This window comes from Lagopus muta, chromosome 1 (assembly GCF_023343835.1).
Source record: "Lagopus muta isolate bLagMut1 chromosome 1, bLagMut1 primary, whole genome shotgun sequence".
In the NCBI taxonomy this organism is placed as follows: domain Eukaryota; kingdom Metazoa; phylum Chordata; class Aves; order Galliformes; family Phasianidae; genus Lagopus; species Lagopus muta.
In genome coordinates, this window is record NC_064433.1 from 77,034,732 (window position 1) to 77,061,131 (window position 26,400).

At 44.1% G+C, this 26,400-nt stretch overlaps 2 protein-coding genes and 1 non-coding gene across 4 annotated transcripts; 2 read left to right on the plus strand and 1 right to left on the minus strand.

The window, feature by feature from the left end:
- Positions 1–1,079: 1,079 nt before the first annotated feature.
- MRPL51 (mitochondrial ribosomal protein L51) lies at positions 1,080–1,779 on the minus strand. Its single transcript, XM_048960346.1, has 2 exons — positions 1,495–1,779; positions 1,080–1,354 (listed from the first exon to the last, which is right to left on the minus strand). Exons 1-2 carry the CDS (start codon positions 1,727–1,729, stop codon positions 1,158–1,160), a joined length of 432 nt encoding a protein of 143 aa, XP_048816303.1. The 5' UTR covers positions 1,730–1,779; the 3' UTR covers positions 1,080–1,157.
- Positions 1,780–1,823: 44 nt separating this feature from the next.
- On the plus strand, positions 1,824–25,455 carry NCAPD2 (non-SMC condensin I complex subunit D2). 2 transcript variants are annotated; one of them, XM_048960322.1, is made up of 31 exons: positions 1,824–2,061; positions 2,216–2,291; positions 2,398–2,456; positions 2,912–3,093; positions 3,531–3,670; positions 3,988–4,115; positions 4,199–4,322; positions 4,405–4,552; positions 5,110–5,307; positions 5,855–5,989; positions 6,523–6,604; positions 7,213–7,390; positions 7,621–7,742; positions 8,795–9,016; positions 10,880–11,054; positions 12,507–12,591; positions 12,751–12,884; positions 14,264–14,396; positions 15,718–15,802; positions 15,906–16,067; positions 16,314–16,540; positions 17,547–17,658; positions 17,953–18,076; positions 18,257–18,412; positions 18,633–18,810; positions 19,751–19,845; positions 22,073–22,153; positions 24,031–24,217; positions 24,447–24,573; positions 24,690–24,857; positions 25,247–25,455. In XM_048960322.1, exons 1-31 carry the CDS (start codon positions 1,935–1,937, stop codon positions 25,327–25,329), a joined length of 4,233 nt encoding a protein of 1,410 aa, XP_048816279.1. In that variant the 5' UTR covers positions 1,824–1,934; the 3' UTR covers positions 25,330–25,455. The 2 variants fall into 2 exon arrangements, with proteins under 2 accessions (XP_048816279.1, XP_048816289.1); XM_048960332.1 differs by having other exon boundaries at positions 24,693–24,857.
- LOC125688487 (small nucleolar RNA U85) lies at positions 2,517–2,837 on the plus strand. Its single transcript, XR_007374747.1, has one exon. It is a non-coding gene; the product is annotated as a small nucleolar RNA U85 (small nucleolar RNA).
- Positions 25,456–26,400: the final 945 nt, after the last annotated feature.

The following is a 26,400-nucleotide window of genomic DNA, read 5'->3' on the forward strand; positions in this document are numbered from 1 at the left end:
ACAAAAAGACACTTGCCTGTTAAGTGTCACTAGTTTGAGGTTTGTTGTGCTTTAACCCTGCAGGTGGCTAAGCAACACAGAGACATTTGCTCAGTTTCCCCCTTCCCAGAAGGATGTGGGAGAGAATCAAAAGAAAAAAAAAAAAAAACCCATCAACCAAAAAAGGTAGAACTTGTGGGTATCCTACTTAATAGGATAAAGGAAAATAGTTATGAGTACATATATATACGTATATATAAACATATATATGATATATATATATTCGTTATATATGCATAGAATGAATGATGCACAAGCAATTGCTCACCACCCCCTAACCAATGCCAACGTAGCACCCTGAGTAATGGAAAAGAGTGAGATGAACTCCGACCCCCTTCAAAACTCATTCTGCATGATATCCTGTGGTATGGAGTATCCCTTTGGCCAGTTTAATTCAGCCATCCTAGTTCTGTTTTCTTCCAGCTCCTTGGGCCTTTCCCTGGGAACTGCCTTGGCTCTATACAACACTGCTTAACAGCAACTATAAACATTTACGTGTTATCAACATTGTTTTCTTCAAGACTCAAAGACAGCATCACACCAGACACTCTGAAGAAAACAATTCTGTCCCAGCTGAAACTAAGGGAAGGTCAAGTCATTATCATTATGAAATACACACGTCCTGTTCTAAAAACACATTTTGATGTACTTCAGTTAATGTTTCTTTCATTTAGACTTGATAGCAATCACGGATATGCAGAGGTCAGGGGGCACGTAGTGAGCACTGAGAGGTATTATTGAGAGACATGCTCATCACTAACTTGGTAATTTGGCTTATGAGGAAAAATCTAAGATGACATGTACTGAAATTGCTGAGTAGGACACTGAAAACCTGGGGTTAATAAATGACTGAAAGGAAGCTAGAAGCCTGGCCAAAAACTGGAAGACTCTCAAATAATAGCTAAGAGATGCAGGTTGGCACTGTGAGAAGTACGTCAGACATGACTAAGGTGACTGAACTTCCAAAGAGCTCAGGCCTGGCGCAGCAGCAGAACCTTGGGGCTAGGCCAGAAATACACAGCAGAGGTTGCAGAAAACACTAGGAACAAAGCCGCAACAAATATGGCTTTATTCTGACTGTGACACTGCAAAACCCCACGCCACACCCGTAGTCTCTCCTAGCGGTGCTTCCCAGTGCGGTTGAAGCGCTTGTACAAGAACCGAATCCTCTTTTTGAGATTGTGGTAATCATCCAGGAACATCCGATCTCCCACCATTTGCTTCTTGCGAATGCACCGCTGCAGCTCATTCCCCCGCCAGCCTCGCAGCCACCTGGGCCCCACTATGAGGTGCTTCGGGTGGACGTGGAAATCGCCTGAGAATAAAAGGGTCAAGGCTGAAGGCAGAATCTGAGAAAGGCCCTGATCACTCACTGGAGGAGCTGCTCACTCGCAGCTGCTCCCGGGCGCCGTCCCCTCCCGCCCAGGGCCCGCAGCCGGCAAGGGAACACCTCACCCAGGATCCCCACGTTGTCGTAGACCCCGAACAAGGCCCGTTTCTCCGTCCACCGATCCACCTTCTGAGGCTTCGGGGGCTCCCTAACGCGAAAGTTGCGGGGCAGCCCGGCCAGCGGGGAGGTGATGGGCAGAGGGCGGCAAGGCTCGGAGCGCTGCCCCCCACCGCTGACGCTCCGCACTGCCTGAGGCAGGGCCGCGGCCCGGCGCATCAGACACCGCACCAGCGCCGCCATCTTGGCGGTGACCCGGACGAAGCGGAAGGAAGCGGGCTGTGCTGCGCTAACGGTCGCTGTGGGAAGGGAGCCGACGATTGGTCGAGGCCCCGCAAAGGCCGCGGCGCTGCCGGCCGCTGATAGGCCGGAAGAGGAAATCGGGTGGGGCGAGCGTGATCGGCGCGCGCGGTTTCGAGCGCCTGTGGCCGTGGCGCCGTGCGGGGTTATGGCGGCGGCGTCGTGCGAGTTCCAGTTGCCCCTCACCGCTGACGATCTGCTGCGGGGCGACAGCTCGCGTCACTATGTCGTGCAGGAGGTACTGTCTGTCCGCGAGCTGCCGCCCGCCATCGCAGGTAAGGCCCGAGCCCTTCCCCTATTGGGCTAGGCCCTTCGAGGTCCGGCCGGCCTAAGCCCGGGCAAAGCAGGCGCCGTCAGACCCGGCCCTGCCGGCGGTTCGCAGCTGTCCCCGCACCGCCCCTCGCTCACGTTCTCCTCATCTCCCCGTAGCCTTCCGGGCTGCCTTCCGGGGCCGGGGTGCGTTGGCTGTGCTGCAGCATTTCGACGCCGTTTACAGCCTGCTGCGGTAAGTAGCGAACGGAGGGACCTGGAGGCTGGAGGGGGGCCGGGAGCTGCCGCCTCTTTCCTGTGGCGTTTTCTGGCTGCCATGATAAGCTGTGCTTGCCCCACAGCCACTTCCGAGCCCTGGATACCGCTGCCAAGGAGGATGCCCTGGAGCTGATGATGCAAGGTGGGTGTTTGCTATCTCCGGGCAAAACTGGAGTCACAGGGAGGTTGCTCCCGGGCAGCAGTTTGATGATGATATAAAGGCTAATGTGACTCAACCGGCAGGGTTGCTCCTTCAGTCCATTCCAGTATATGGGTCTGTAATCTTGGTGGACAATGCAGAGCTGTGCGTGTTCGCTGTAAGGGCAGGCCGACAGAAAATCCCCTTCCCTGTGTCCCTGGGAAATAAATCCTTGGGATGTGTCAGTTCTGAGCAAGTGCTTCTAGGAACTGACTGGTGACTGGGGAACAGGATGGGAAGGTGCCTCTGAGGTTTTGGCTGTAGGGGGCAGCCCATGTTACAGCTGGTGAGATGTGAGCACACATCTTTGGTAATCTGATGACTGCTCTAAGTCTCTAATGGAGAGGATGGCTGAGGAACCTGGCCAAGAATGTTCATCTTTTTCTATCTTTCTCCAGTGGTGACTCATCATTCCAATGAGCTTTCTACCATCTTGAGTGATTCTGGGCTAAGCCATACAGACCGAGATGCTCACCTCAATGCTCTTAAGATGAACTGCTATTTGCTGTGTGGCCTGTTGGAAGCCTTTGAAATGGAAGCCTTCAAGAGTGGTTTGGCGGAGGTGGATCCTGCTGGAAAGGTGGGTGAGAGAACTGGGGAGAAAATGAGATGAGAAATGTAGGAAGTCTGTAAGCTTGCTGAACTCTGTGTCAAAGAGTATAGCTGGGTTTGTTTAAGCATGATGATGGGAAAAGCAGTGCCTAATGTGGAGTTCTGTAAAATCCTTTCTGGAAGACAGACAGATGCGTGTCTAAACATCAGCAGAGATTAAAATGACCAAGCCAAGTTTGATCCTTAAGTGGCTACCTGGCTGTCAGTATTTTCTGGAGTTCCATTCTGTGCTCAAATAACAGTGGTCAGATGTGGGCATATACATTTCTTGTACATCTAATGGTATCCCTCTTGATGCTTTTGAGTTTAACAGCTGTTTTTGTTTCAAGGGAAATGGGATGGTGATGGTGTTTTTGTCTTATGTTCAGGATATCGATGAACTGCATTGCATACCTTTCTTTTCAGAACAAGAAGAGCCGCACCAAGGTCTCTGGATTCTCATGGGAAGATGAGAGGGAACCACTTTTACAACTACTCACACAGTTGCTGCAGCTGGATCTCCGTCAACTTTGGGGTGGTTTGGTGGTGGAAGAAGAGCTTGTCAGGTAAGACAGCCCTTAGAAATAGTGTCTGTGTGTTGGGAAGAAGGGGTTAAATTGTAAATCTGCGAGTGAGATGGTATTACAGCCCTCTGTAGGGTACACTTTGTTGGATGTGGAGTAAGCTGAAGCAAAAGTGAGCGGTTGAAGAACCACTTCTTTTCCTCATGTAAAATTCAGATGTTTTTTGCACAATTTCTTATGGTTATTGGATAATCTGCCTGGTTCAAGAAAAAGATGTACCTAGTGCATACTTAGCGCAGTTTGCTAGAACAGTCAATGCAGACTGCTGTAGTGAAGTTGTCTCTTCTCTACGGTTTTAGCTTACTGACAGGATGCTGTTATCGTATACTGGAGAACTCAAATATTGGTCTTCAGAGGTATCGGGCCACACGAGAAGCAGCAACACATCTGCTTGCTACAGCTCTGACTCACTATGATCACATGTTCAGTGAGTCCATGCTTTTTTCTTTTTCTGGACGTTGTTCCTAGGCAGTTTCCTTAACCTCTTTTTCTCCCTTCTCTTGTCCAAAGGTGCTACTCTGAAGATCACACAGATGCTGCAGCACTTTGAACATGTAGCCTCAGTGTTTGCTCAGGCTGTGACTCTCTGGGCTAAAGAATATGGACTGAAAAGCATAGTAGGTGAACTGCTGAGGTGAGGAAAAATGCCCCAATATGTATTCTTCTACCCCTAGAAACCTGAGAAGCCCTTTTCCTTATTTTATTTTTCTGTGTAGGGAAATTGGACAGAAATGTCCACTAGAGCTGGCTCGTGATACTTCAGGAATCAAGGGTTATGCTGTCTTCATAACTGAACTGGCTGAACAAATTCCTGCACTGGTGCTATCCAACATGAGTGTTCTGCTGCGGCACTTGGATGGCGAGGTACATTTGCAAAACATTACCTGTGCAGAAAAGACAAGCAGTAGAACTACTGCTATTTGATTTTTCTTTTTGAGAACAGAGCATCTTTCACAGAGATCAAGTAGCCAAAACCTGCCATGTGGAACAGGTCATGCCCTTCCCTAAAACATGCAGAGAAAATACACACATGACACCTACTTTCCGGCTGTTGCTTCCAGGCATCGGAGAGCCAGAGGGATCTGACTACTGTTGGATCAGTCTGCTGTCCTTTATTCTTCAGTACCAAGTTACTTCCATGGCTTTCATCATGTTACTTTTTAGTAAAGTGCCCTTAAAAACCTTGTGTTTTGATGGTAGTCCTTGCTTTCATATCGGACCTAGCTGGATGGGAGGGCTGGATTGCTTAGTCTTGCAGGCCATGTTCAGCCAAGGTTGATACAAACTCTGGAATAGAGAAATTCAGTTAAAGCTGGAGCTTGACAGTTAGAAGGCCCAGACTGTGGCCTGTCCTTCCCCCTCGGAATACCAAGTTGTATTTTTTTTCTCTGTTCCTGGTTCACCAACTCATCTTTTTGCAGAATTACATGATGCGAAATGCCATTTTGTCAGCAATGGCAGAAGTGCTGCTACAGGTGCTGAATGGTGACCAGCTGGAAGAAGCTGCTCGTGGTACTCGGGACCATTTCCTAAAAACACTGCAAGCCCACATCTGTGATGTCAATGGATTTGTTCGTAGTCGGGTGCTGCAGCTTTTCACTCGAATTGTTCAAGGCAAGGTAAATGTGTTGGGAAAACGGCTCTGCCTTTGTCTCCTCCTCCCCTCATCTGAGGGAATTTCTAAGGGAATTTCTGTCACTGATCTTTGTTTGCAGAGACTGAAGTGAAACCGACAAAGGCATTGTCTTTGAGTATTAAAGTATCTGTTGTTCTTTTTTCCCAAGAGACCAAAGATTCTAAGGTTAACTAGGGAACAGAAATTGCATGATTTTAGATCTTACCAGTACTGATTAGAAGAAAGAGCTCATTGTGCAAGCTCTTTCTGGATGTTACTGTGGGAAAACATCTCAGAAATATTAAGACTCTTCTCAATAGACTCCTTGGTAACTTTTTGTAAGTCCTTGCTTTCAACAGATCTTGGACTAGAAGATGTATGGAGGTCTCTGCTGACCTAGATTTTTCTAGGAATCTGTAATCTGTGCCTTCTCATATGCAAGCCACAAGTAGAAGAGCATGTGTGTATATTGATTTGTCTGCAGGAAAACAAATTGTCAGGAATTTCTAGGGCTTCCTAATGACTTTGTTTATGCTTTCATTGTGTACTAGGTTCTGCCTTTGACTCAGTTCCTGTCTGTCGTATCCCTGGCTGTCGGGCGTCTCAAAGACAAATCTGTGGTGGTAGTTAAAAATGCCATCCAGCTCCTGGCTGCATTTATATCCAATAATCCCTATTCTTGCAAGGTAATTCCCATTAGCATGGTGCATACGCTAGAAGTGTGTCTGCAGGCTGAGTATCTGCAGTATGGTATGGGCAGGGCTGTGGTCTTTCCATGTTGGCTTTTCAATGAGACACAAGTTTTGACTATGCAAATGGGAGCTTTCTGAATTTTCTGTTGTTCAGATCTCATGTTCTCTGGGTCTTCACTCACTGTAATTGGTAGGTGTGCAGGGCCAAGATGGTTCTGGTCTTGATAATGGAAAAGCCTGCAGCAGTTTGATGTGAATTCACTGTGGGATTTCTTTTCTTAGGATGAGAATTAGGCTTTAGAACATTCTATGCAGAGCTGCAGTTTTTATGTTCGCCCGCACCTCCTCTTGAGTTTCTGAGCCTCAGACTGGCATTTGACAGCATCTAGGATGGTGGCCAGAGTTTGCTACTTCAGTTTCCAAAATCAGAGTTTTCTGAGGTGATTGATAACACTAAGGAAATAGAGAAAGGAGAATTCTAGAAAAATGAATAAGGAACATACTACTTCTTTTCTTGGCATTTTCAGCTGAGCTGTAGTGACTTGGCTGAGCCGCTCGAGAAAGAGGTGCAGAAGCTGCAAGAAATGAGGGACCGTTGCAGAGAAGCAGGTAATTTCTTTCTCTTTCCCATTTTCAGGGTGTCATTTGTACTCTGGCCAATAGGAATTTTACTCTATGCTTATTTTTCCTCATCTTACACTTTCTCCCAAGTTTCGGTGGCTTTTATCTCAGATCTTATTCATGTGAGACAGTGAGTCCAGATAACTGGGGAATAAACTCACAAAAGTCTTCATGCTGTAATGTAGTAAAAGGACCATATGAATGTCTGTACTTACTCAACAGTGTTATTCTCAGGGCAAGAACTGAACATAAGTACGAACATCCTCTCAGGCTTCAATTGCCAGCCGTTCAAGGACAGATTCTGCCAGGAGTTTGGTTAGATATGAATTTCAACTTGATTAGCCTTGAACTTTCTGATGTCTAGAGACCAATAAGAATCAAATGATGGTTCTCTGTCATTCTTCTCCTTTTTTTTTTTTTTTACTCCAAGAGTTCTTACCTACTCATATTCTAGTTTAGGTGGAATCAGAAATGGGGATAGTGACTGCCTGAGGAAAAAAGCCTAGCATTCCTAACTTCCGGATGAGTTTCTTTCCCCACTTAAGCTATCATTTGAATCTTCTCCATTCCTCATTCTGTCTGCCATTTCTTTATAGCTCCAACAATCACCCCAGAAGAAGAGTGGGAAGCAATGCTACCAGAAGTTAGGGCTGCTGCAATGCAGATCCTTCAACCACTGCAGGAAGAAGAAGATGAGGAGGTGCTGGAAGTTGAAGAAACAGCAGAGGGTACATCAGAGCAAATCACTGGAATGCTGAGGAAGCTGAATTACAAGTAAGAAGGCTCTCAGTCTCTTGTTCTCTATTCAAGGAAGGTTTGAGGTGCAGAGTAAATGCATGACTTTCGGTAACTACTCTATGGGAAGGCACTGACATGGGCACCTGGTGCAATGTGCTGGCAGGAACACCTGGCTTTCCTGGGAGTTCTGGGCAAAGTTGGATGGTTTCCCTTATATTCTGCACTAATGGGTTGCTGGTGTTCTCTTGGGTTCTGTCATTGACCAGGAGTGCAGTTCGCCTCACGCAGAAAGCGCTGCACCGGTTCCATGGGCAAGAGCCCTTCAGTAGCTCCAAGGAGAAAAATGAGGAGACGACGATCCTGGGCATTCTGAAAAGACTTTACACAGGTGACTACAGCAGATTGGTCTGTTTCTTGCCTGCATTTAAACTGTTGCTAGAGTTAGACCAAAACTGTCTGGACAGCTGCGTCTCTTCTTTCAAACTGTGGGCCTCAGTATACATCTCAGTATGCATGTACTCAGCAGTCCAGAGTTGCACCATCTGTGGATCATTTCCTCATGTAGTGGCCTGGTCTCTTGTCTGGATCACACTAATCCCAGTATTTCAGTTCTGGTGAGAACAAATTCGTGTTCCCACTATAAGTGCACTTCTACTGCTTTAACTTGTATGGTGACTGCAGAAGGGAGTGAAGCCAGTGTTACTCATGCACTTCTGTCCTGTCTGGATTTGTGTGGAGTTCTGCTTCCTGAACAGGTGGTGGCACATAATGCTCACTCTTAAAGGCCAAGTATCAGATTCAAGCAAAGTCTAGCTCCTCTAGGCTCACACTTCTTGCTGTGTTTTACGACTGTGCATACTTTATCTTCTGTATTTGCTTCAGAATAAGGTTTTCTTGCTTACTCTCCTGAGCTAATTTCTGTTTAAAAAAAAAAAAAAGAAAAAGCTACTATCTAAATAATCTTCTCAATTTTGTCAGCTCCACACACTTCTACAAACTGCTACAGAGTAGCAGTTTTTGCCTTCTCTGTACTCTGTCCTGATTCTCTTTTAGGTTCTCATCCATCTTTGAGGAGGTGTCAAGATCAGATTAACCTCTTCAGTGTTTTTATGGTATTTAGGTAAACTGGACCATGCCTTTTTCCACCTGTCTTAGTTGATACTTCTGTGATGTGCTGTGCTGTAGTGCTGGAGTCTGTGCTATGATAAGCTGAGATGTTGTCTTTGTAGCTAAATCTGCTATTCTGCCAGTGTGTCTATTTTTTTTGGTTGAGTTGGGTTTTTTTGTTTGTTTTGGGTTTTTTTTTTTTTTTTTAATGAAAGTCTCCCCTGATTTTTAATGTCAATAAGGGGTGAGTGAGAAGAATTTAAATGCCCTGAACTGTGCCTGTTTGTCTTATACCTTCAATACTGCTAACAAACAAGTGTTCATGCTGTGCAGGTTCCTGCCCAGGTGAGAATAGTGGGGATTCTCCATGTGACAATGGCAGTCTTACAACTGAAGAAGCTGTGCTGGAAGAGCAGCCTCAAGAGCAGCCTCAAATGGAGCTGGTCAAACAGGAGATGTTGGTGCAGTATCTACAAGATGCCTACAACTTCTCAGTGAAAATCACTGAAGCCCTGAGCCTGATCAGCAAGCTGATGTATGAAAACTCTGTTTCAGGTGTGTGAAATAGCCACGGGGCCTTTTTTCCTCTGTTTGTAGTTTCCAGGTTTGTCCCTTTTTGCTGGAGAGGAGATATTGGAGTGATGGAACTACAGGGGAAAGGTTGGAAGAGCTGCTGTTCACTGAGCAGATGTTGCAGGCAATGGAATACTGGAACAGCAAGCACCATCTACATGGATGTTGTGAGAGATTTGCATTAGGGCATGAGTGGGCTTTTTTAGACATGTGTAGGAGCCAAATTTTTAAATATCAAGATTAGGAAAAAAACCCAAACAAAACCAAACAAGCAAAAAAAAAAAAAAAAAAAAAAAGTCCAAGATGACTACATTTATGTCTGTTCTCCTCTTTTATGGGAGGGAATCTCAACTGCAGTTCTTCCAAAGTAAGTGTCCAAGGAAGCTGCATTCTGTTTCTTGGTGCAACTTCAGGTGTTACAGTGGGGTAAAGAGAGGAGCTGAGCAGTGTGTCTAATTAACTTCATGTTTCTTTAAACTTTATTTCATAGCTGAAAGTGTTACTTTTCAACAGGCCCTATTGCCTGGTCCTCTTCAGTTCACTATAAAAGCATGAATTGATGAGCAGTCCTTTAGGTTACTTCAGCTACTAATATTTAATATTAATGTGCTTGTCGTGAATCAGTGTCCCTGAGGTAGAGGCTGGGTACCAGTCTTTCCTCTCACACCCTCCTCCCAGTTGCTAACCACTCACGTAGTTCTGGGGTGCAGGCAGGTCTGTACACCTGCATTGTGCAGATGTTTCTTGGGGCTTTGCCTATGATGGCTTTGTCTGTACTAACTACTCATGTTTTACCTATACTAAGAAGGCAGGTTTGGATGCTGCTAAGTGATTGCACACAAGAATGAACTCTTGAAGCAGCATCTCTGTAGGACATTTGTGGTTTAAGGCTAAATGCGCCTGGCATTTTAGTGCCTGATTTTGGTTGATTTGTGGGGTCTTTTATGGTTGCACAGATCTTACTAGCTTCTGGCCTGTTCTGTTGTGTGAGAAAGGCAAGTTAGACATCCAGACACCTGAAGTGTGTTGTGAGACCTTGTCTGCATTTGGAGAGAGTATTCTGCTGTGGTGTTGAGTGAGGCTAAGGGATGTGTGCACTCGGGTTTTATTTTTTTAATTAAAGGTTTAAGATTTAAAGATGCAAGTTTATATTTCTGTGCAAGTGTGCCTGCTGGTGTGACTGGGGCAGCAGAAGCATACAGCTGTCTAGTTACAAATACTTTCATGTCTGGTAGCAGCACTTACGCAAAGATCAAACTCTGTCAATAAACTCTTGAACAGACTCTCTAATCATTGCTATGCTTTTCTTGTGAATATGCTCTAAATTAATGGGCTTTTTTTTTTCTTTTTTTTTTCTCCCCTTAAGAACAGAAGACTGGGGAGTATATTTTCAGCAGTAGCCAAGTTAAAATCAAATAAGTTATTTCTTATATGTGGCAAACACGCAGTACGCCATTAATACAACAGCTGGCTTAGTTACAGCATTGCCTTGGGACAGCTGCTTTATATTTGTTGTGACCGTAGGATCTCTTTTTTTCCAAAGCTGCTGTTTCTTAGAATAGATATATATATATTTTTCTTTCTCAGTAATGGCCTCTGTGCTCTTCTCCTAGGTCTATCATATCACGTTTAGCTCTAATATTGCTAACTTACCCCATTTCCTCCAGGGCATCTATATTTAATAGTGGCCCTATTCTGACTCAAGCCATTTGCAGACAGTAGCAATGATCTTGGGTACTTCTAGGTCTAGGTATGAGAGCAGTATGCCTATGAATTCGTCTTAATGGCCTCTTCAATAACGAGAAGGAAGGAACTGCACTAATGCAGCTGTTCTTTCCTCTGCAGTTGTTCAAGAAGCAATTGAGTTCTTTGTGACAGTCTCGAAGTTTGGTGTGCCCCAGGCACTGCTTGGAGTCCGCAGGATGCTTCCTCTCGTGTGGTCAAAAGAGTCTGGTATCAAGGAGGCTGTGCTGAATGCCTACAGGCAGCTCTATCTGAGCCCCAGCGGGGATTCGGAGAGGTATGGGTTGTCCTCAACAGAAGTCTTTTTTTTTTTCTCCTTTCTGTTCTACCAACTCCCCAGAGAAACATCTCCTACATGTCCTGTATGTATTCATGTCTAGGAAAAATTAATGCAGAAGACCTCCATATGAGAACTCACAGAAATCAATGCTGTGAATTATTTTAAATGAAACTGGTATCAGGCACTCATGCTGAACTTTCTCATAAATTTCACTCTCACATAAAGCACTGCACAAAGAGGAACCTCCTCAAATGGTCTGAGGAGGGTCAGCGTGGTGGGGTCAAGGAGAGTGAGCTACTGAATATTTATTGCATCAGTTGGGTTCTTGATGGCATCAATTAACTGATTTATTTTTTTTTACAAGTATTTCAGCCCATTAGGAAGCCAACTGTTAGGGGACAGATCCCATGTCTTGGAAATGAAATGTTCCACCCTTCTTGGGCAAGGTTTTAGTCCAATGTTTGTTCCTTTATTTTGGATTTTTTATGGCTATAGTCTGTCCTTTCACAGGATTGAGAATAAGAGGAATGGCTTACAATATAGTCTAGGCTTAGAGCTATCTTTCTGATACCAAACCTCAGTTTTTGCTGCCAAGTTGTGCATGCTGTGGTCTTATCTGAGTTGTAGGAGTTTTGTTCCTCATCTAAACATCACGCTTCTCAGTGTTTACTGGTTTTCTTGCTGTCTCTTCTGTCCTTGTTTTTTCACTATATGCTGTTTCTTTATCCCTGACAGTCCACCAGGTATTTTTAAATTATGATTTGAGTGCTTTCACACGCAGTTCAGTTGGTATTTCATTCAGAATCATCTAAAATTTTTCTTTAACAAAACTCTACACATGGAGGATGAAGGGGTGGTGATGGGATCTTTATTTGCTAACTCTTACTGAGGATCTAGAATGGGATGCTGAAGTGCTCTTGCTTGCTTTTCCACAGCAAAGAGGAGCTGCATCTTTTCTGTAGCACGTCACTTGCTTCTTTTTCCAACTCTTGTCCATGTGCACCTTTGTTTATACCTTTAAGGCAATAGGCAGCACCCTTGCTTCTTCCTGCTGCTTGGTAGTATTGTCTGGATATGGCTGTCCTGCCGTTTGAACTCTAGCCTTATTTGTTCGTATGTTTCTCATGCTCTAGTGGATAGACTTGTGTTTATACTGTGACTTGTACTTGAGAGGGACCTAGGAAGGGGCTGGTGTGAGCCTGTTGCCAGGCATTGTGCAGAGCATCAGTAGCCACAATCGACTTTTTTGAGCTCACGCTGTCTGCACTGAAACTTGAGCTGGGTGACTCTGAGAACTCTAGCCGGTAGAGGGGGAAGTTTTCTCGTCCTCGAGGAACAGATCTGTTATCTAATAATTGCCTATTTAGAGAGCTGAGGACAAGTAATCGTGACAGTTCCTTTTTATTCTTCTTTTTTTTCTTTTTTTTAATTTTATTTAAACTTTCAAAGGGCCAGGGCCCAGAACCTGGTGTGTTCTCTCTCTCTCATCATGGTGGATGCATCGTTAGGAGCAATACAATGCTTAGAAGAAATAGTGAGTATTTGTATTGTCTGAGTTTGGATTGTATGTGTTGTTACAGATCTTTGTTATACGTTATATGAAAACAGCTGTCAATGCATGTAATGTCTTTACTAATCTGAAGCCCACCCTCTTCTGGCTTTCCCTGCTTGTTTTATTGCATTTCTTTTCCAGATCTCAGAGTTTGTGCAGAGAGATGAAATAAAGCCTGCTGTGATCCAGCTGCTTTGGGAGCGGTTCACAGAAAAAACCCAGTGCTCGCCACTGGAACGCCGTGCAGCTGTGATGCTGCTGGGGATGATGGCACGGTAAGCTCAGGGCCCAGTGTGGTCCTGTGAGTGGAAGGATGCATAGGGAATTACTCCTTAGTGAACAACTGTGGGTGCAGGATCAGCTGGCCCTTGTTCTGTAGCCTGAAAAATAGTAACCAGGCCATGGGGTGACGAAGCTTGGAATTAAACACAGTTTTGTTGTGTTTGAACAGCAGTGTCTGAATAAGTGTGATCACAGTACCTTTCTTGTGTCCTAAACACCCACGTCGGGCTTTACCATGCTACGGTTCAGCACTTTGTGTTTTGATAAGAAACTGTGAGAAACTGCTGAATAGAGATGCCTAGAGCCTTAGCATGGAGGGAAATTAATCTGCTTCCTTCTCTGTGGACAAAGACGTTATAATTACACTATAATTTGTTTAGCTTAAATAATTTATAACTTAATTTCCTTCATTTCCCAACCTAGTAACCCTTGGGTGTTAAGCCTACCTGTTAATTTCTTGTTCTTCCTATTTTACTCCTTCATCAGTTAAAAGTAGGCCTGGATGATGATGGTCTGAAAGATCTTGGCACTACAGTAAGAGCCATTTTGGGAGCCTACAGGCAATTCCACTATTTGTGTATTAGTTATTCCTTCCATGATATTTCTGCCACTCCATCCCATGTGCTTGCAGTATAGTTGTAAGCATAAATTCAAAATTCCTAAAATCATGGGATAACCACAAAACTGTAGATTTGTAAGGCATCCTGTGTCAAGTCCATGGGTATGTGTGTAAAATAACAAGATTAATTCCTTCTCTAGAAATTTGCTGGAAGGAGTGATTTTGCTTTTGTTGCTGAGAATTATGCTAAGTCTGTTTCTTATTAGATTCCATTTTTAAACGTGCTAGATACTCATCTTACCCTCTCCAGGCAATTAATGTATGTTCCTCAGACCAGGTCTAGTATCTGCAGGATGAGAGGGAGGTGGGATTGAGGGTCGGTTGATTGGTTGGTCAGGGATTTTTTTGCTGACCACAGCTTCCTTCACCCTGCCCCATCAGTGTAGAAAGTGCTGCCCTCTACCAGTCCTGAACTACTGGACTCTTTCTCGCTCTGTAATGTTTTTGTCTTAAGCTGTTAAGTTATACTCCCTTCTGACAAGGAAGAAATAAAGCATTAGTTTTTACGAATGGTCATACTTCCAGTTTAGCTCAGTTTGGATAACCACATGTACACACTGGAGTAAAGGTCTTGTCTTGTGTGGAGCGTGTACTGCCCCTATAGCTGTGTTTCCAGTCAATTCATTTATCTTTTTTCCCTTCTTGAATGACTGCCTTCTGCAAGCCACAAGGGCTATTTCTCTTGGTTATGGATATTTACCGTGCAGTTTCATCAGCGCTTCCTGTGATACCCCTGTCCCTTCCATTCCATAGTGGGAAACCGGAGATCATAGGCAGCAACCTGGATGTTTTGGTGACAGTAGGGCTGGCTGAGAGGGTGTATGAAGACTATCGCTTGGCAGAAGAAGTATGCAATGCAATCTCCAAACTTGCCAATAATTCTAAGGTAAAGTTCTCACTTGGTCTTTGTAGTCACAGAAATAGTTACCTGGTAAAAGAGAAGCAGGGAACGGAGCTTACATTGAGAAAAGAGAATTTGTTATGGTTTAGGGCTTTTGTTTTGTTGTTGTTTGTATGGGATTTTTTTGTTTTTTCAAAATGAGGAAGGTTGAGACCATTCAGCAGCACTTATCACACATCAGTGAACGTGCAATAAGAAAATTTTCATTAGGCAACTGCTGAATTCAAATTAGAAAAGAGTTCAGTGCACAAGAAAATCTGTTTTCCTTCCAATTCTCTTGCTCATGCTCCCCATTCTAAGCTGATTTATGTCTCCTCAACCATGAAGCGCTTTCCTCGACTGATATTTTCTGGTGTTGTGATTCCTTTGCCCTCTCTGTTAATTGATATTTGGGAGTTGTTGACTGTATGGCTGAATATAAAACATGACAGGTTTTCAAATCTGTTCATGTTATAACTGGTGGCCTATCAGATGGTTTCTTTGATGAAGAGCAATTTATAGTTTTTAATGCACTTAGGGAAAAACTTTTTGTTTCTTCTTTTTTTGTTGTTGTTGTTGCTTTGTTTTTAGCGCAAGCATTTAGGGTATTTTAATTCAGGAGTTGCAACATGAAAACTGCCCTCCTTCACACATCACAGTCAGTCTGGTTTTGCCCCTTTTTTGGGGGGACGTGACTGCAGGACCTCTGTGAATGAATGTACGTTATGGCACACTGAGTTACAGCTATCTTCAGAATGAGAAGGGACTGATGTTTGAATAATTGTAGAAGCTCTTCTGCTCCTGCTCCAAACAAGAGGTTCATAACAGAGACTAAAACTATAGTAAATTGAGAAATTTTACTTCCAGCTAGTGAAAGCTGACGAACCTCAAGCAGTAGCTTGTTTTAATCAAGTATATCTTGATCAGGAACTCACAGATGTGCTGTGTATCCCAGGCATTGGCATTCTTGGTTGTCTTACACTAAGCTTATATGTAGTGGGAGCAGTACAGGGCAAATAACACCAGATTTAGAGTCATTTTAAGATTTTTAAGGGTTGTTTCAATTTAAGGTAAAGTAGTGGAACTATTTAGCTTGGCTTGGAATCGTTGTTTGGACAAGCTTCGAATCTGCCCACTGCTGCCACCGTGTCTTAAAAAGTGACACTAATGTCCCCGCTGTGTGTTGAGTGACAGAGCAGTGCTGGATGTCCCTGCTATGGGCATAACAAGGCTTTTGGTTTAGATTGCGCACACAGCAAGATGAAGAGCCAGTGAGGGCACAGAGGTGTTCTTTTGTGTGGTAAGAGTAACTCATCTCTTTCTGCAGCCAGCAGAGGGGAAGAACAGTGTCCCATTTCGACTGCCGCAGGAACAAGCGCTGTTTGTGTGCCTGAGCGAGGCTGTGAGTAATGGTGAGCTCAAGTCAGCAGCAGGTTTGGAGGAGGTGAAGCTGGACTGTGAGGCAGTTTGTGTTGCAGCTGTTCTGTGTGGTACATAGCTCCTTTTTCTCATCAGGCTTTGCCCAGCCAAGCAGTCACTGGATCCCCTTCATGGAGGCAGCAGTAACGCTCATCTACCAACTAGCAGAAGGACCAGAGAAAATATGTGCTCACATCCTGCAGGTGTGCAGCCAGAAAGCTCTGGAGAATCTGCAAGAGGCTGATGGGCAGAAAGAGGGTGAGGGAAAAAAAGCTGGTGAAGCAAATCTGTACCCGTGGTTTCTGGTGCTATGGTTGGGTGGTCTGGGATAACTGCGGGAGGAGAAGAGTTGGGGCTAGTAGAGATGGTGGCATGGAGGAATGCAAGTGCTGTGAAGGGGTCTGTGGAGCATGGAGGTGGGTTATACACCTACTGAGGTTGGGCAGTAATTGTGCATGTATATTCCAGATCAACGCTGAACTACAATAATCTTTCTTCCACTAGAGCCAGGGGCTTCCCCCAGCAGAGTCTCTGATGGCGCTAGCAGTCTCCCTACATTCCTGCTGCTGCACCTGGTGTCCCTTGTGGGACAGGTGGCACTGCGGCAGGTAGCGCATTTGGAAGTATCTGTGAGTGCGGAGCTGCGCAGGCGCCGCATCCTCAGGGAGGAGGGGAAGACCAAGAAGCGTAAAGAGCGTTCTCACAGCAGCGCAATAAAGCTGAGGCCTCGGGTGAGAACTTGGTGATTGTTTTCCTGTGAGCTTTGCTGATGTCCCAGCTACTGCCACAGCAAACTTCTAGTGGCCGGGAATTTGTCAAGGATTGACAGGGAGATCCTGTTAAGTGCAACTCCAGCCATTCTTGGGTTTGGAACAGGCAGGGGGAAGAAGCAAAGGGTAATAGCCTGACTAGGTTTATCTTCTTCGTTAGTTTCCTCTCTAACCATCACTTCCTTTATTAACATTGCAGTCTTTTCGCAATTGCTGTTAGTGGTGAAGAATGAGCACTCATTTGTGCACTGAGTTTTGTAAAAACAGTTTCCAGAAGTTTAATCTACATCTAATTCTACTACAGGGTGTTTTCCAGTGAAGTTGACTTGTTTGGGTAAGAATAGAAGAAAAAATCATCTCCCTAGACTTTCAGTCTTTATTAGATGGATACGCTGCCGTGTCCAGGGAACTTTATACATTTTCTCATCTGCTCTGCTTAGGAGTCACTATCATTTCCCACCGAGGGGGAAGGTGTTATGAGATTTTCCCAGAAGTAGCAATTGGGTGCAGATCTGATCCCCCTGTGCAATACTTTTGTCTCTTTTCTTCCCTTGTGTTTTTGCTTTTCCTTTGTGACAAGGTTCCTATAGTCTTGCTCGCAAGACCAGAAATTCAAAGGCTGCTTTGATTTTCTTTGCTTTTGGGATTTGTGTGTCCCTCAAGTTGTGTTTGACTTGGGCACTGATGCTAGTATCTTATTTCTGTCTCAGTTTGGTAGCTTCAATGACTTAGACTTTCTTTGGTGTACTGTGGCACATGCACTAGCAAATCCTGGACTAAATTTCACAGCTTCATGTAATTCTTACAGAAAAGCAAGTTACAGAATTCTGTCAGTCTATTCTTCCAGACTCTTGTCATGCTGCTGGGGATATGCATAGCACTTGTCACCTAAGAAAGAAGTACTTTACGAAGGAAAGGATTATCATTCCCCATCGTCTCTTTTTACAACCATTTTTTTTCTCCACAGAGCACAGGAAATGATACCACTATGGAGGAGGAGCTGGGCCTCATTGGAGCATCTGCTGATGACACTGAGGCTGAGCTCATCCGCAATATTTGCGAGATAGAACTTCTAGATGGTAAGTATGGCTCCACTGAAGAGCAGCACAGGTTCCATCTGCCACATGTGAGAGAATGGGAGGGGTGGGTAATGCATCTAGAGGAAGGGAGGCTGTTTCCTACATAAACAAACACTGTCATTTTTCTTCAGTTTCATTATAGGCTCTTTCTTTATTCTGTTTCTCTGAAGGTAGCAAAAGTGAGTTATCCAGCTCGTATAGTCTACAGGAGTTCTGCTGTAAATTCAATGATTTTTCTTGGAATGCTGCTTGAACAGTGCTAGTATATCTGCTGCTTTCATCCCCACTATCTAGAGAAGCACCTGTTTTCTGCCTTTGTTCCACTGGTGCTCAAGATCTGCAATAACCCTGGGCTCTACAGTGATCCGGCACTTAGAGCTGCTGCAGCCCTGACTCTTGGCAAAGTCTGCATGATCAGGTAACGCTGACGTTCTCTTATCAGCTTTGCTGGCACTTAAGTACAATAAATGTTGCAACTCCCTTCTGGGGAAGAGGAAAAAACATGGATAAAAGAGCATACACTTATTGTCTCACTAATATCAGAGACTGGATTTTGGTTACTAACTTTGGCCTTCTTTTCGCTACCTTGTCCTGCCAGCTCTGAATTCTGTGACTCCCACTTGCGCCTGCTCTTCACTATGATGGAGAAGTCCCCTCTCCCTGTTGTGAGATCCAACCTCATTATTGCAGCAGGAGATCTGGCCATCCGTTTCCCCAATCAGGTGGAGCCATGGACACCACATCTGTATGCCAGGTAATGCCATGTTTATTGCTAGCAGAGGACAGGTGATAAGAGCTCGATGTGAGGGTGGCACCGGGCTTCTGGAAGGTGAGCCTATTGGAGGAAAGCAAATTTTAAGGCATCAGTGGAGGGAGACAACAGAACTGGCTTGTGGAGTAAGTAGGATGTCATGGGTACTGGTAACTTAAGAGATGCTCAGCTGCTTTCTGTGTTAATTATTTGCTTCTGCCAGGTTGCGAGATCCCTGCCAAAGTGTGAGGCAGACAGCTGGTGTGGTGATGACTCACCTCATCCTCAAAGACATGGTAAAGGTGAAAGGCCAAGTGAGTGAGATGGCAGCTCTGCTTATAGACCCAGAGGAAGCAATCGTGGGAGTGGCTCAAAACTTTTTCAATGAACTCTCCAACAAGGCAAGTGGATGCTGAGGATTCTTAGTTCATAAGAATAGCAAGGGGTTGGTAAGGGTTGGCTTGATGACACGAGAATATGGAGTCCTGGAGAAAGTGTGTTGTAGGGGATCTATCTGCTGTTCCTCTGTGTTGTCTAAATAAGAGTAGAAAAAGGGAATTTTGCAAAATGAGTTTTGATGTTGTCAAATTTGTCCTCATCCATTCACATTAGAAGGCAGGCTCCAAACCGGTGCTTTGTCTACCTGCTTACTTGTGCACACCTAGCATGGGCTTGGGAATAAGTCTTGTAAGAGTTCCCTGACTTCAGGCTGAGGCAGTGCATCATGAGACCTTTCAATGTTATTCCTGGCTGTGTGACATTGAGATACTTAAACTGAAGCAGTTACTGTCCAGGCAGGTAGGAGCCATAGCTCCTATTGCCCCCTATGTGCTGCTGAAGGCCCTTCAGAGTTTGAGATTTACTGCCTAAGAGGTGGCAGTGATGCTGGAGCTTTACCCTTTTGCCTTGTTCTGTTAAAAGGTAAGCCCTACTGTACTGGTTTTCTGTCTCTGCATTGTCTGTAACTAAACTGCCTGTAAGCCTTGGGAAAGGGAATTTGGGTTGGGTCTTTTCCAGCAAGATGAGAGACAGTTCCTTGAGCTGAACTGTTCTGTATGCTTCCTTCCAGAATGTTTTTGTACTGGGAGGTGACAAGGTTGTAAAGAAACTGCATCCAAGGCTGCCAAAGAGGGTTGCAGTTGTTGTTAGCTCCTCAGCTTTAGTCAAGTAGCCCCATATAGGATTGGCTGGCTGTGTACAGCTTGTTTCAAGAAGCTGATGCTTTCAGTTAATAGCTTTGTGCTGGGAAAAAAGGTAACTTTAAGTGAACAGCTTATTTGTCTTGGCTCCAGCTGTCATTCATAATTTTGTATCTCATGTAGAACTTTGTGTCCCACGCAGGATAATGCCATCTATAACCTGCTTCCAGACATCATCAGTCGTCTCTCAGATCCTGACTGCGGCGTAGATGAAGAATCCTTCCACACTATTATGAGGTGTGTAAAATCTGAAATGAGGGTTAATGAAGTCTGTTCTGACTAGGACTACTGAGCTAAGAGCTACCAAATCTACAGAACAAACTACCATGGCATATATAATGCTTTTTTTCTTGTTCTCCTCAATCGGACTTTTTCACAGTCTGCATCTGAAAGGGAAGTCATCCCAAGGGGAACCAACCTACAGCTGCCTCTTTGAGGGTGAAGGGAATGTTCCATACCAGTGGTTTTTGACTGGAGTCTTTCTGTCAGTGAGATTCCACTGCGTTTAGGAAGAGGGATGGAATTTTGAACAGGCAGGAACTGCAAAGCTCAGAAAAAGACTACCAGTGAAGATAAGATTAATTTATGACTCCAAAAGTACATGACCATTTTGCTTCAGTTTTCAATGGGAGATAATGGGAAATATAGCTTGTAACTACTGATAGTACACATAGCAGAATTTAGTGTCAGAGATAGAAGCAAATCATCAAAGACCATTATATGTGAAATAGATAGCATACATGAGAAGAATGGGATGTACTTTTGGAATTCTCAGTACAGTTTTTAATAAATGTCAAACTGGAGGTGTTCTCACAGACATAGAAATTAAAGTTTAGTACTTGCATTGAGGATGGACAGGGTTCATGTGATCAAGACACATACAGATCGATTTTTCTGCCTTCCACAGTATACAGGGAGAGAAATAGAAGCAAGAGAAAATGTATTGATTTAACAGAGTAGGCAGAAGTCACATTATTCTAAAGTTAATGCAGAAGAGAACTGTGGCAGCTAGTATACCACTTTGAATTCTTCAGATAGGAAAGAAGGAAGTAGTTGAAACTGAACTATTTCTCCATGTAATAGTATTATATGAAGTGCTTGTACTATGGAGAGGATCTAGTTAAACTCAAAGGCACGAGCTGGGAGGAAGGGTGGCTTATAATCCAAGGATACTTGCCAAAACGGAGATTGTGGAGGTTTAGAAAAGAAAGGACCAGTGATGTCTGCTGATTGATAAGTAGCGAGGGAAGGATTGCTGGTAAAGGACTAATGGAGAAAGAGGATTGCAGCAATAACTGATCCGAAAACTAGTAGAACAAAATATAGCAACCCCTGCTGTAAAGGTATGGCTGAAGTTAGCAAGAGATTCATTCCGCTTGCTATTTTAACAGATGCTTTATTTCTGCTTTCTGTGTAGGAAATGTTGAAATGCTGGTTAGACCTTGGTTGGAATGCTGTCACAATTCGGGTTGCTTTAAATTCCTTAGGAAAGATGAATTGAAATTGGAACAAATGGGGGGGGGAGTGTTGAGTGTCAGTTCCATAGCTTAAGAGAAAGGAAGCTTGATTTGGTGGTGGTTGTAGGTATGACAAAGACCAAACAAGGATGTACTTGCAGCAGCTACCTAAAAGCCAGCAGCAGCTTGACTGAGAATAAGTTAACAGAAATGTTGGTAGAAGAAAAAGGAGGACTATGTGCTATAGCTTTTTAATACAGAGAATTCAGTTATTCAGTACTTCTGTGAAGGCATCATGCGAAACATAGGAGTACTTAATTAACTGTCTTAAAGTCAACGTTGTCTTATTCCTCAAAAAGCTGAGAAAAATGTGGGATCAAGTTGATATTTCAGTTCTGTTCAGCTTTGTTCCCTATTTACTGTAAAATAACATTCATTTTTCTATTGTTGAAAACGTATAGCAATGTACCTTCAGCAAAATAATGATTTTTGAGAAAAGAAAGTCTCTGTGCCGTCCTACACTCAGTACAGTCTGCCTTTTCAGACATACTGGTCTGTAGCACAGCTCTGAAGTGGGGAGATCACCTGGAGGCGTTGCTTCTCTTAAAATTGGATGGAAGGAGCTGAGCAGAAATAGGTACCACAGCCTTTTCAGCAACCCACCTACCCCACACAGACATAAGCAATTCTCATTCCAGACCCGCAAGAGTCCTTGTTTTAGCTGTATAGCTAGCTGTATTTTATCTTAGGCAGGTGCTTAACAAACATGCAGTTATAATTATTGTAGCAGCTGTCCTCCAACAGGGACTGCAATTACTACTTAAAAGACATTATATGCTAATAGCTTCTCCTGAACAGAGTCTGAGATGTGTAGAGCTTTCTAGTCTTCACATTTGGAGAGCCACCTAGCTGATCACTGGGCAGGAGGTCTGCAAGCAAGCCATGGTGAAGGTAGAAATAGGATTTCCTCTATGGGCTTTCAGCTTTACTACATTTTTCCTTTGCAGACATCTCTTCTCATATATCACTAAAGACAAACAGACTGAGAGCTTGGTGGAGAAACTTTGTCAGCGATTCCGGACTGCCAGGTGAGTCTAAATCCTAAATTTCCTATCTTTCTCCTAAAATGCATGAAAAAAATGTGTCCTTGTCTTATTACACTGCGATCTAGTAGGTGGCAACTCTGCCTATGGGAAAGGGTTGGAACTGGATGATCACTAAGATCCCTTCCAACCCAGGACATTCTGTGACTCTTTGGCTCCTCTCCCCTTATCTTTCTGAAGGTAAAGGTTTTGTGAGAACCTGAATCTGCATTACTTACAGGTAGGCAAGGAGATACAACCCAGGGTAGCTTTTATTCACCTCTCTGGTCCTTCTCCACAGGCACCTCAGTTAAAAAAAAATAATAATAAATAAATAAAAGAAGGTGTTAAACTGAGGTGCTGGGATCTCCTTATCTGTCCCATTCTTCTTCTGTGTGGACAGGTTGCTCAGTTCTGACTATGCTGCAGACTGTTTTCTTGTTTGAGTGCCTGTGCCACATGATATGCTTTATTCTATTGTCTGCAAGATGTGACTTGTTTGTGGTGCTGATTAAAGAGTATAGCAGTCCAGAGCCCATTCCATGCATCTGAGGTATCATTTTGCCCCCTGGAAACTTTTTTTTTTTTGGTTGATGTTTCTTTCCCTTTGCACCTCAAGCTGTAACTTCACTGACTTTTATTTTACCTCAAGAAAAAAACAGACAGAAGAAGTGAACCTGCCTCTGCCAAATATTTTCTTTGTTATCTTTATCTTCTACTGGATTTGGTGCACCCAGCATTCCTCCATTCCTGTGGTGTTCCATCTCCACAGTTGTGACTTTGCCCTTGAGGTTTAAAGCTGTGTCTGCTTATCTTGGCTGTTTGTACACAGTGCCTGGGCATGTGACCAACTCGGCTGCCTTGGGCAGTTGCATATTCCTGAGAAATATTTGGATTTTGTTTATTGAGCCAGAGTAGGAAGTGGCCCCTCTCTCAAAATTTTATCCTAGGAACAGTGGTGAGGTCTTCAGACCACACTTGTAAAGATCCTTCTGGCTGTAACACATCTAGCTTTTGCCATGCTGTCCTAATGTCACCACTGTACCACAGAGATGATCGGTTTAGTGCTCACTAGAGGTAATGCTAGAGCAAGACTCTTATTCAACGCTAATACAGGAGCTTATCAGGAAGGATTATGCAGCCACCATCCTTAGGATTTCTGGAGTTCTAATTAGCAACATGCCAAAAATGACTGTCTCCACATTTAACACCTGGATGCTGCAGTTTTTTTCTGTGTCTGTTTGGACAGTACGTTTTGAGTGTATATGTAAGCCCTCTGTTCTGTACACATGTGTAAGGGGGACTTTGACCTACTGTTTTTACTCCTGTTCTGTCTCAGTGAGCTGTATTAAAGACATTAGTTTGGATTTTTTTTATTATTTGCAACTTTCACTAGAATCTGGATCTAGCTGTCCTCTGACACAGCAGTTGCTATTTGTTTGCTATGTATCGTAATGAAAATGTCCTCTATGCCTGTAACTGACCAGCAAAGACATTTTCAAGAGCAGCCAGTTGTTTTTTTTTCTTTATGCTTTTTAGTTGAAATGAGTCCCTTCAGAAAGAGCCCTTATTTCACTGCGTGTTTCTCCTCCTAGCCAGCAATAACTTCTGACGCTTCCTAACAAGTGACTGTGTTCTGTAACAGTGAAGCCTTTGTCTTTCTGACAGACACTAAGTCAGTATTTTTTTGTGGGATACAGTGGTTGCAAGGTGTGGCACCCTGTAACAGGTCTGTAACAGAACATCAGTAAATCTCATGTTTCATAAGGAGGAAACACCTGAGGGAAATGCCTTTTCCTCACATGCTTCAGTTCGAGGTAGGATGTGCTCATCTTTACACACTCCTTTTCATATGAACTATGGGCAACCTTTGTCTTTCCCAGAAATGAACGTCAGTACCGGGATCTGTCCCACTGCCTTTCTCTGCTGCCCATCTCAGAGCGGGGCCTTCACAAGCTGCAGGACAACTTTGACTGCTTTGCAGACAAGCTCCAAGACCCGGCTGTCTACAGCTGTTTCCAAGCTGTGCTGGTTCGATTCCGCAGAGCAGTCGGCAAACCTGAGACTAAAGTAAGGATGGTTGGTGGGAAGCATCCAGATGTGGAAAACAAGTGCTTTATAAACACAGTGATCAGAAAGCTTTGCAGTTCTCCATGTTCAACAGGCTACTATTTCGCCTTAACGACTTAACAGAGATCCTAAATCCTGGAGCAGGAGATGGATACACTGTGGATGTAATGCTTCTCTCTGTTGTTTTTTCTTTCTTTTTTTTCTTGCTGCTGTGTTACAACTATACCAGGCTTTGGCTGAAGAGCTGGAGCAGAAGCTGTCCGCCTGCCATAACCAAGGGCTGGATTCAGCAGAGATGTGCCAGGAAGGTGATAAAACTCCATTGCCAGAGCCAGCCAAGCGAAAACCAACAGCAGGTACCTTCCATCTGTGGGACTGCAGTCTTCCCTTAACCTTGCAGCCCAGCAGAGACGCCTAGGGAGTTTTCTTCACCCTTACAGACAGAAGACTGCTACCTTTCCTTTTTTCTTAGCAGGCTGCTGCCGCCAGCCCCTGAGCACAGCCAACAGGGATGATGATGATGATTTTGTCACACCCCGGCCACAAGCACTCCGAAACAACAAACGTGCTCAGAAGTCCCATCGACGCAAAAAACCTGTTATCACCTTCTCCAGTGATGAAGAGAACAGCTCTGAGAATGGTAAGGCATTAGATGTGTATGTTCAAAAGTAAAAACAGAGAGGTGGAGAAGGACTGGAGATTTAGTGTATCAAGGGTGAGAGCTTGGTGGAGAAACTTTGTCAGGGACTTTGGACTGCCAGATGAGTTAAAATCATAAATTTCTTCCTATCTTTCTTCTAAAATGCATGAAAAAACTTATTCTTCTGGTCTTAGTACACTTGGTCTAGTGGATGGCAACCCTGCCTATGGCAGAGTTGGAACTGTACGATCATTAAGGTTCCTTCCAACCCAGGACATTCTACAATTCCTCTGGAAGGGAGAGAGTGCAGATGGGGATCAAGAGCTGCATGCAGATTTCTCTGTTCAAGGCAGTGGAGTGCTGGTTGTTGACACATTTTACTCTTTTAGAGCTACTGGCAGAATTAAGAGAGGAAGAAACCCCCACCAAAACAACTCCCATCACCAGGTCTTCAACCCGACGGCTGCGCTGAGGGAACCATCTGCCACTGTCTTTAAAAATAAAGCTTGATTTTTGCAGCAGTCATCTTCTCGTCTGAATTACCACATAATTTCATAGTGCTTTAAATGAAGACAAAATGGAAAGTCATGCAACAGGCTGAAAAGATTCCAAACCTGTCTGGTATCTCCATGATGAAAGACAGTGATTAACATGGCTGCTACTTTCCCTGTTTGCCTGACTTTGCAGATGGAAAACACACTGCCCTGATTTAAACAAACAAACAAACAAGTCTGTTCTCTGGGAAAAAAGGAAAATAGCCAAATGTAATCACTGAGTATGCTTACTCCTTCCCCATTTTGTACTAGGGTATAAAGTACATAATTCAGCTTCTCTTGACACAGGCCCAATAATTTTGCTGGGTTGAGGCCCTTTTATGTTTGATTGTTTGGGGGGCTCTTGCTCTGCAGAGATCAGCAGGACTTTGAGGGGAAGTTACCTGCACCTTTTCTTGAACAGATCTCAAAGAAAAGGTGAGGAACAGTGGAAGGCAGAAGCTGATATAGACCATGCAACCTGAATAGAAAAGAAAATACAAATCAGTTCTTTTTTTAAGTGCAGATTTACTTTTGTCAAAGTTACACAAGATAACTGGTGCTTGTTACGCAGGTAACACTGCTCATCTCGCTGCAGTTAAGCAACACCAGTGCTCAGGTCAGGCCTAGCACTTAGACAAGCCATGTGAACATGAAGTGCCTTAAGTGTGAATGTTAATCATACAAACAGCCTTTAACCTCCTGTCTCGCAGGCAAATTGGCATTTGTCCCAGAGCTATAGCACAGATTTATTTCCTCTTACCTGGCGGTTGCCTAGAAAACAAACACCTCTCAAGCCAGTGACTTGCTGGATGGGAACCAGAAGGGTCCTGTTCTCAGCGGGTTCCTGCATATCTTTCCCTGTTCTTCCACTGAGTGTCTCGCTGTTCCCACAGTCACTGTAGTTATCTTCTGTCCACCAGCGAGGAGAGCCTGCTGCTTGGTTCTCTGGTCTGGTTATAACAGTAAGTAGCGACAAAAGACTGCAGTAGTTTATTTTGATCCCTATA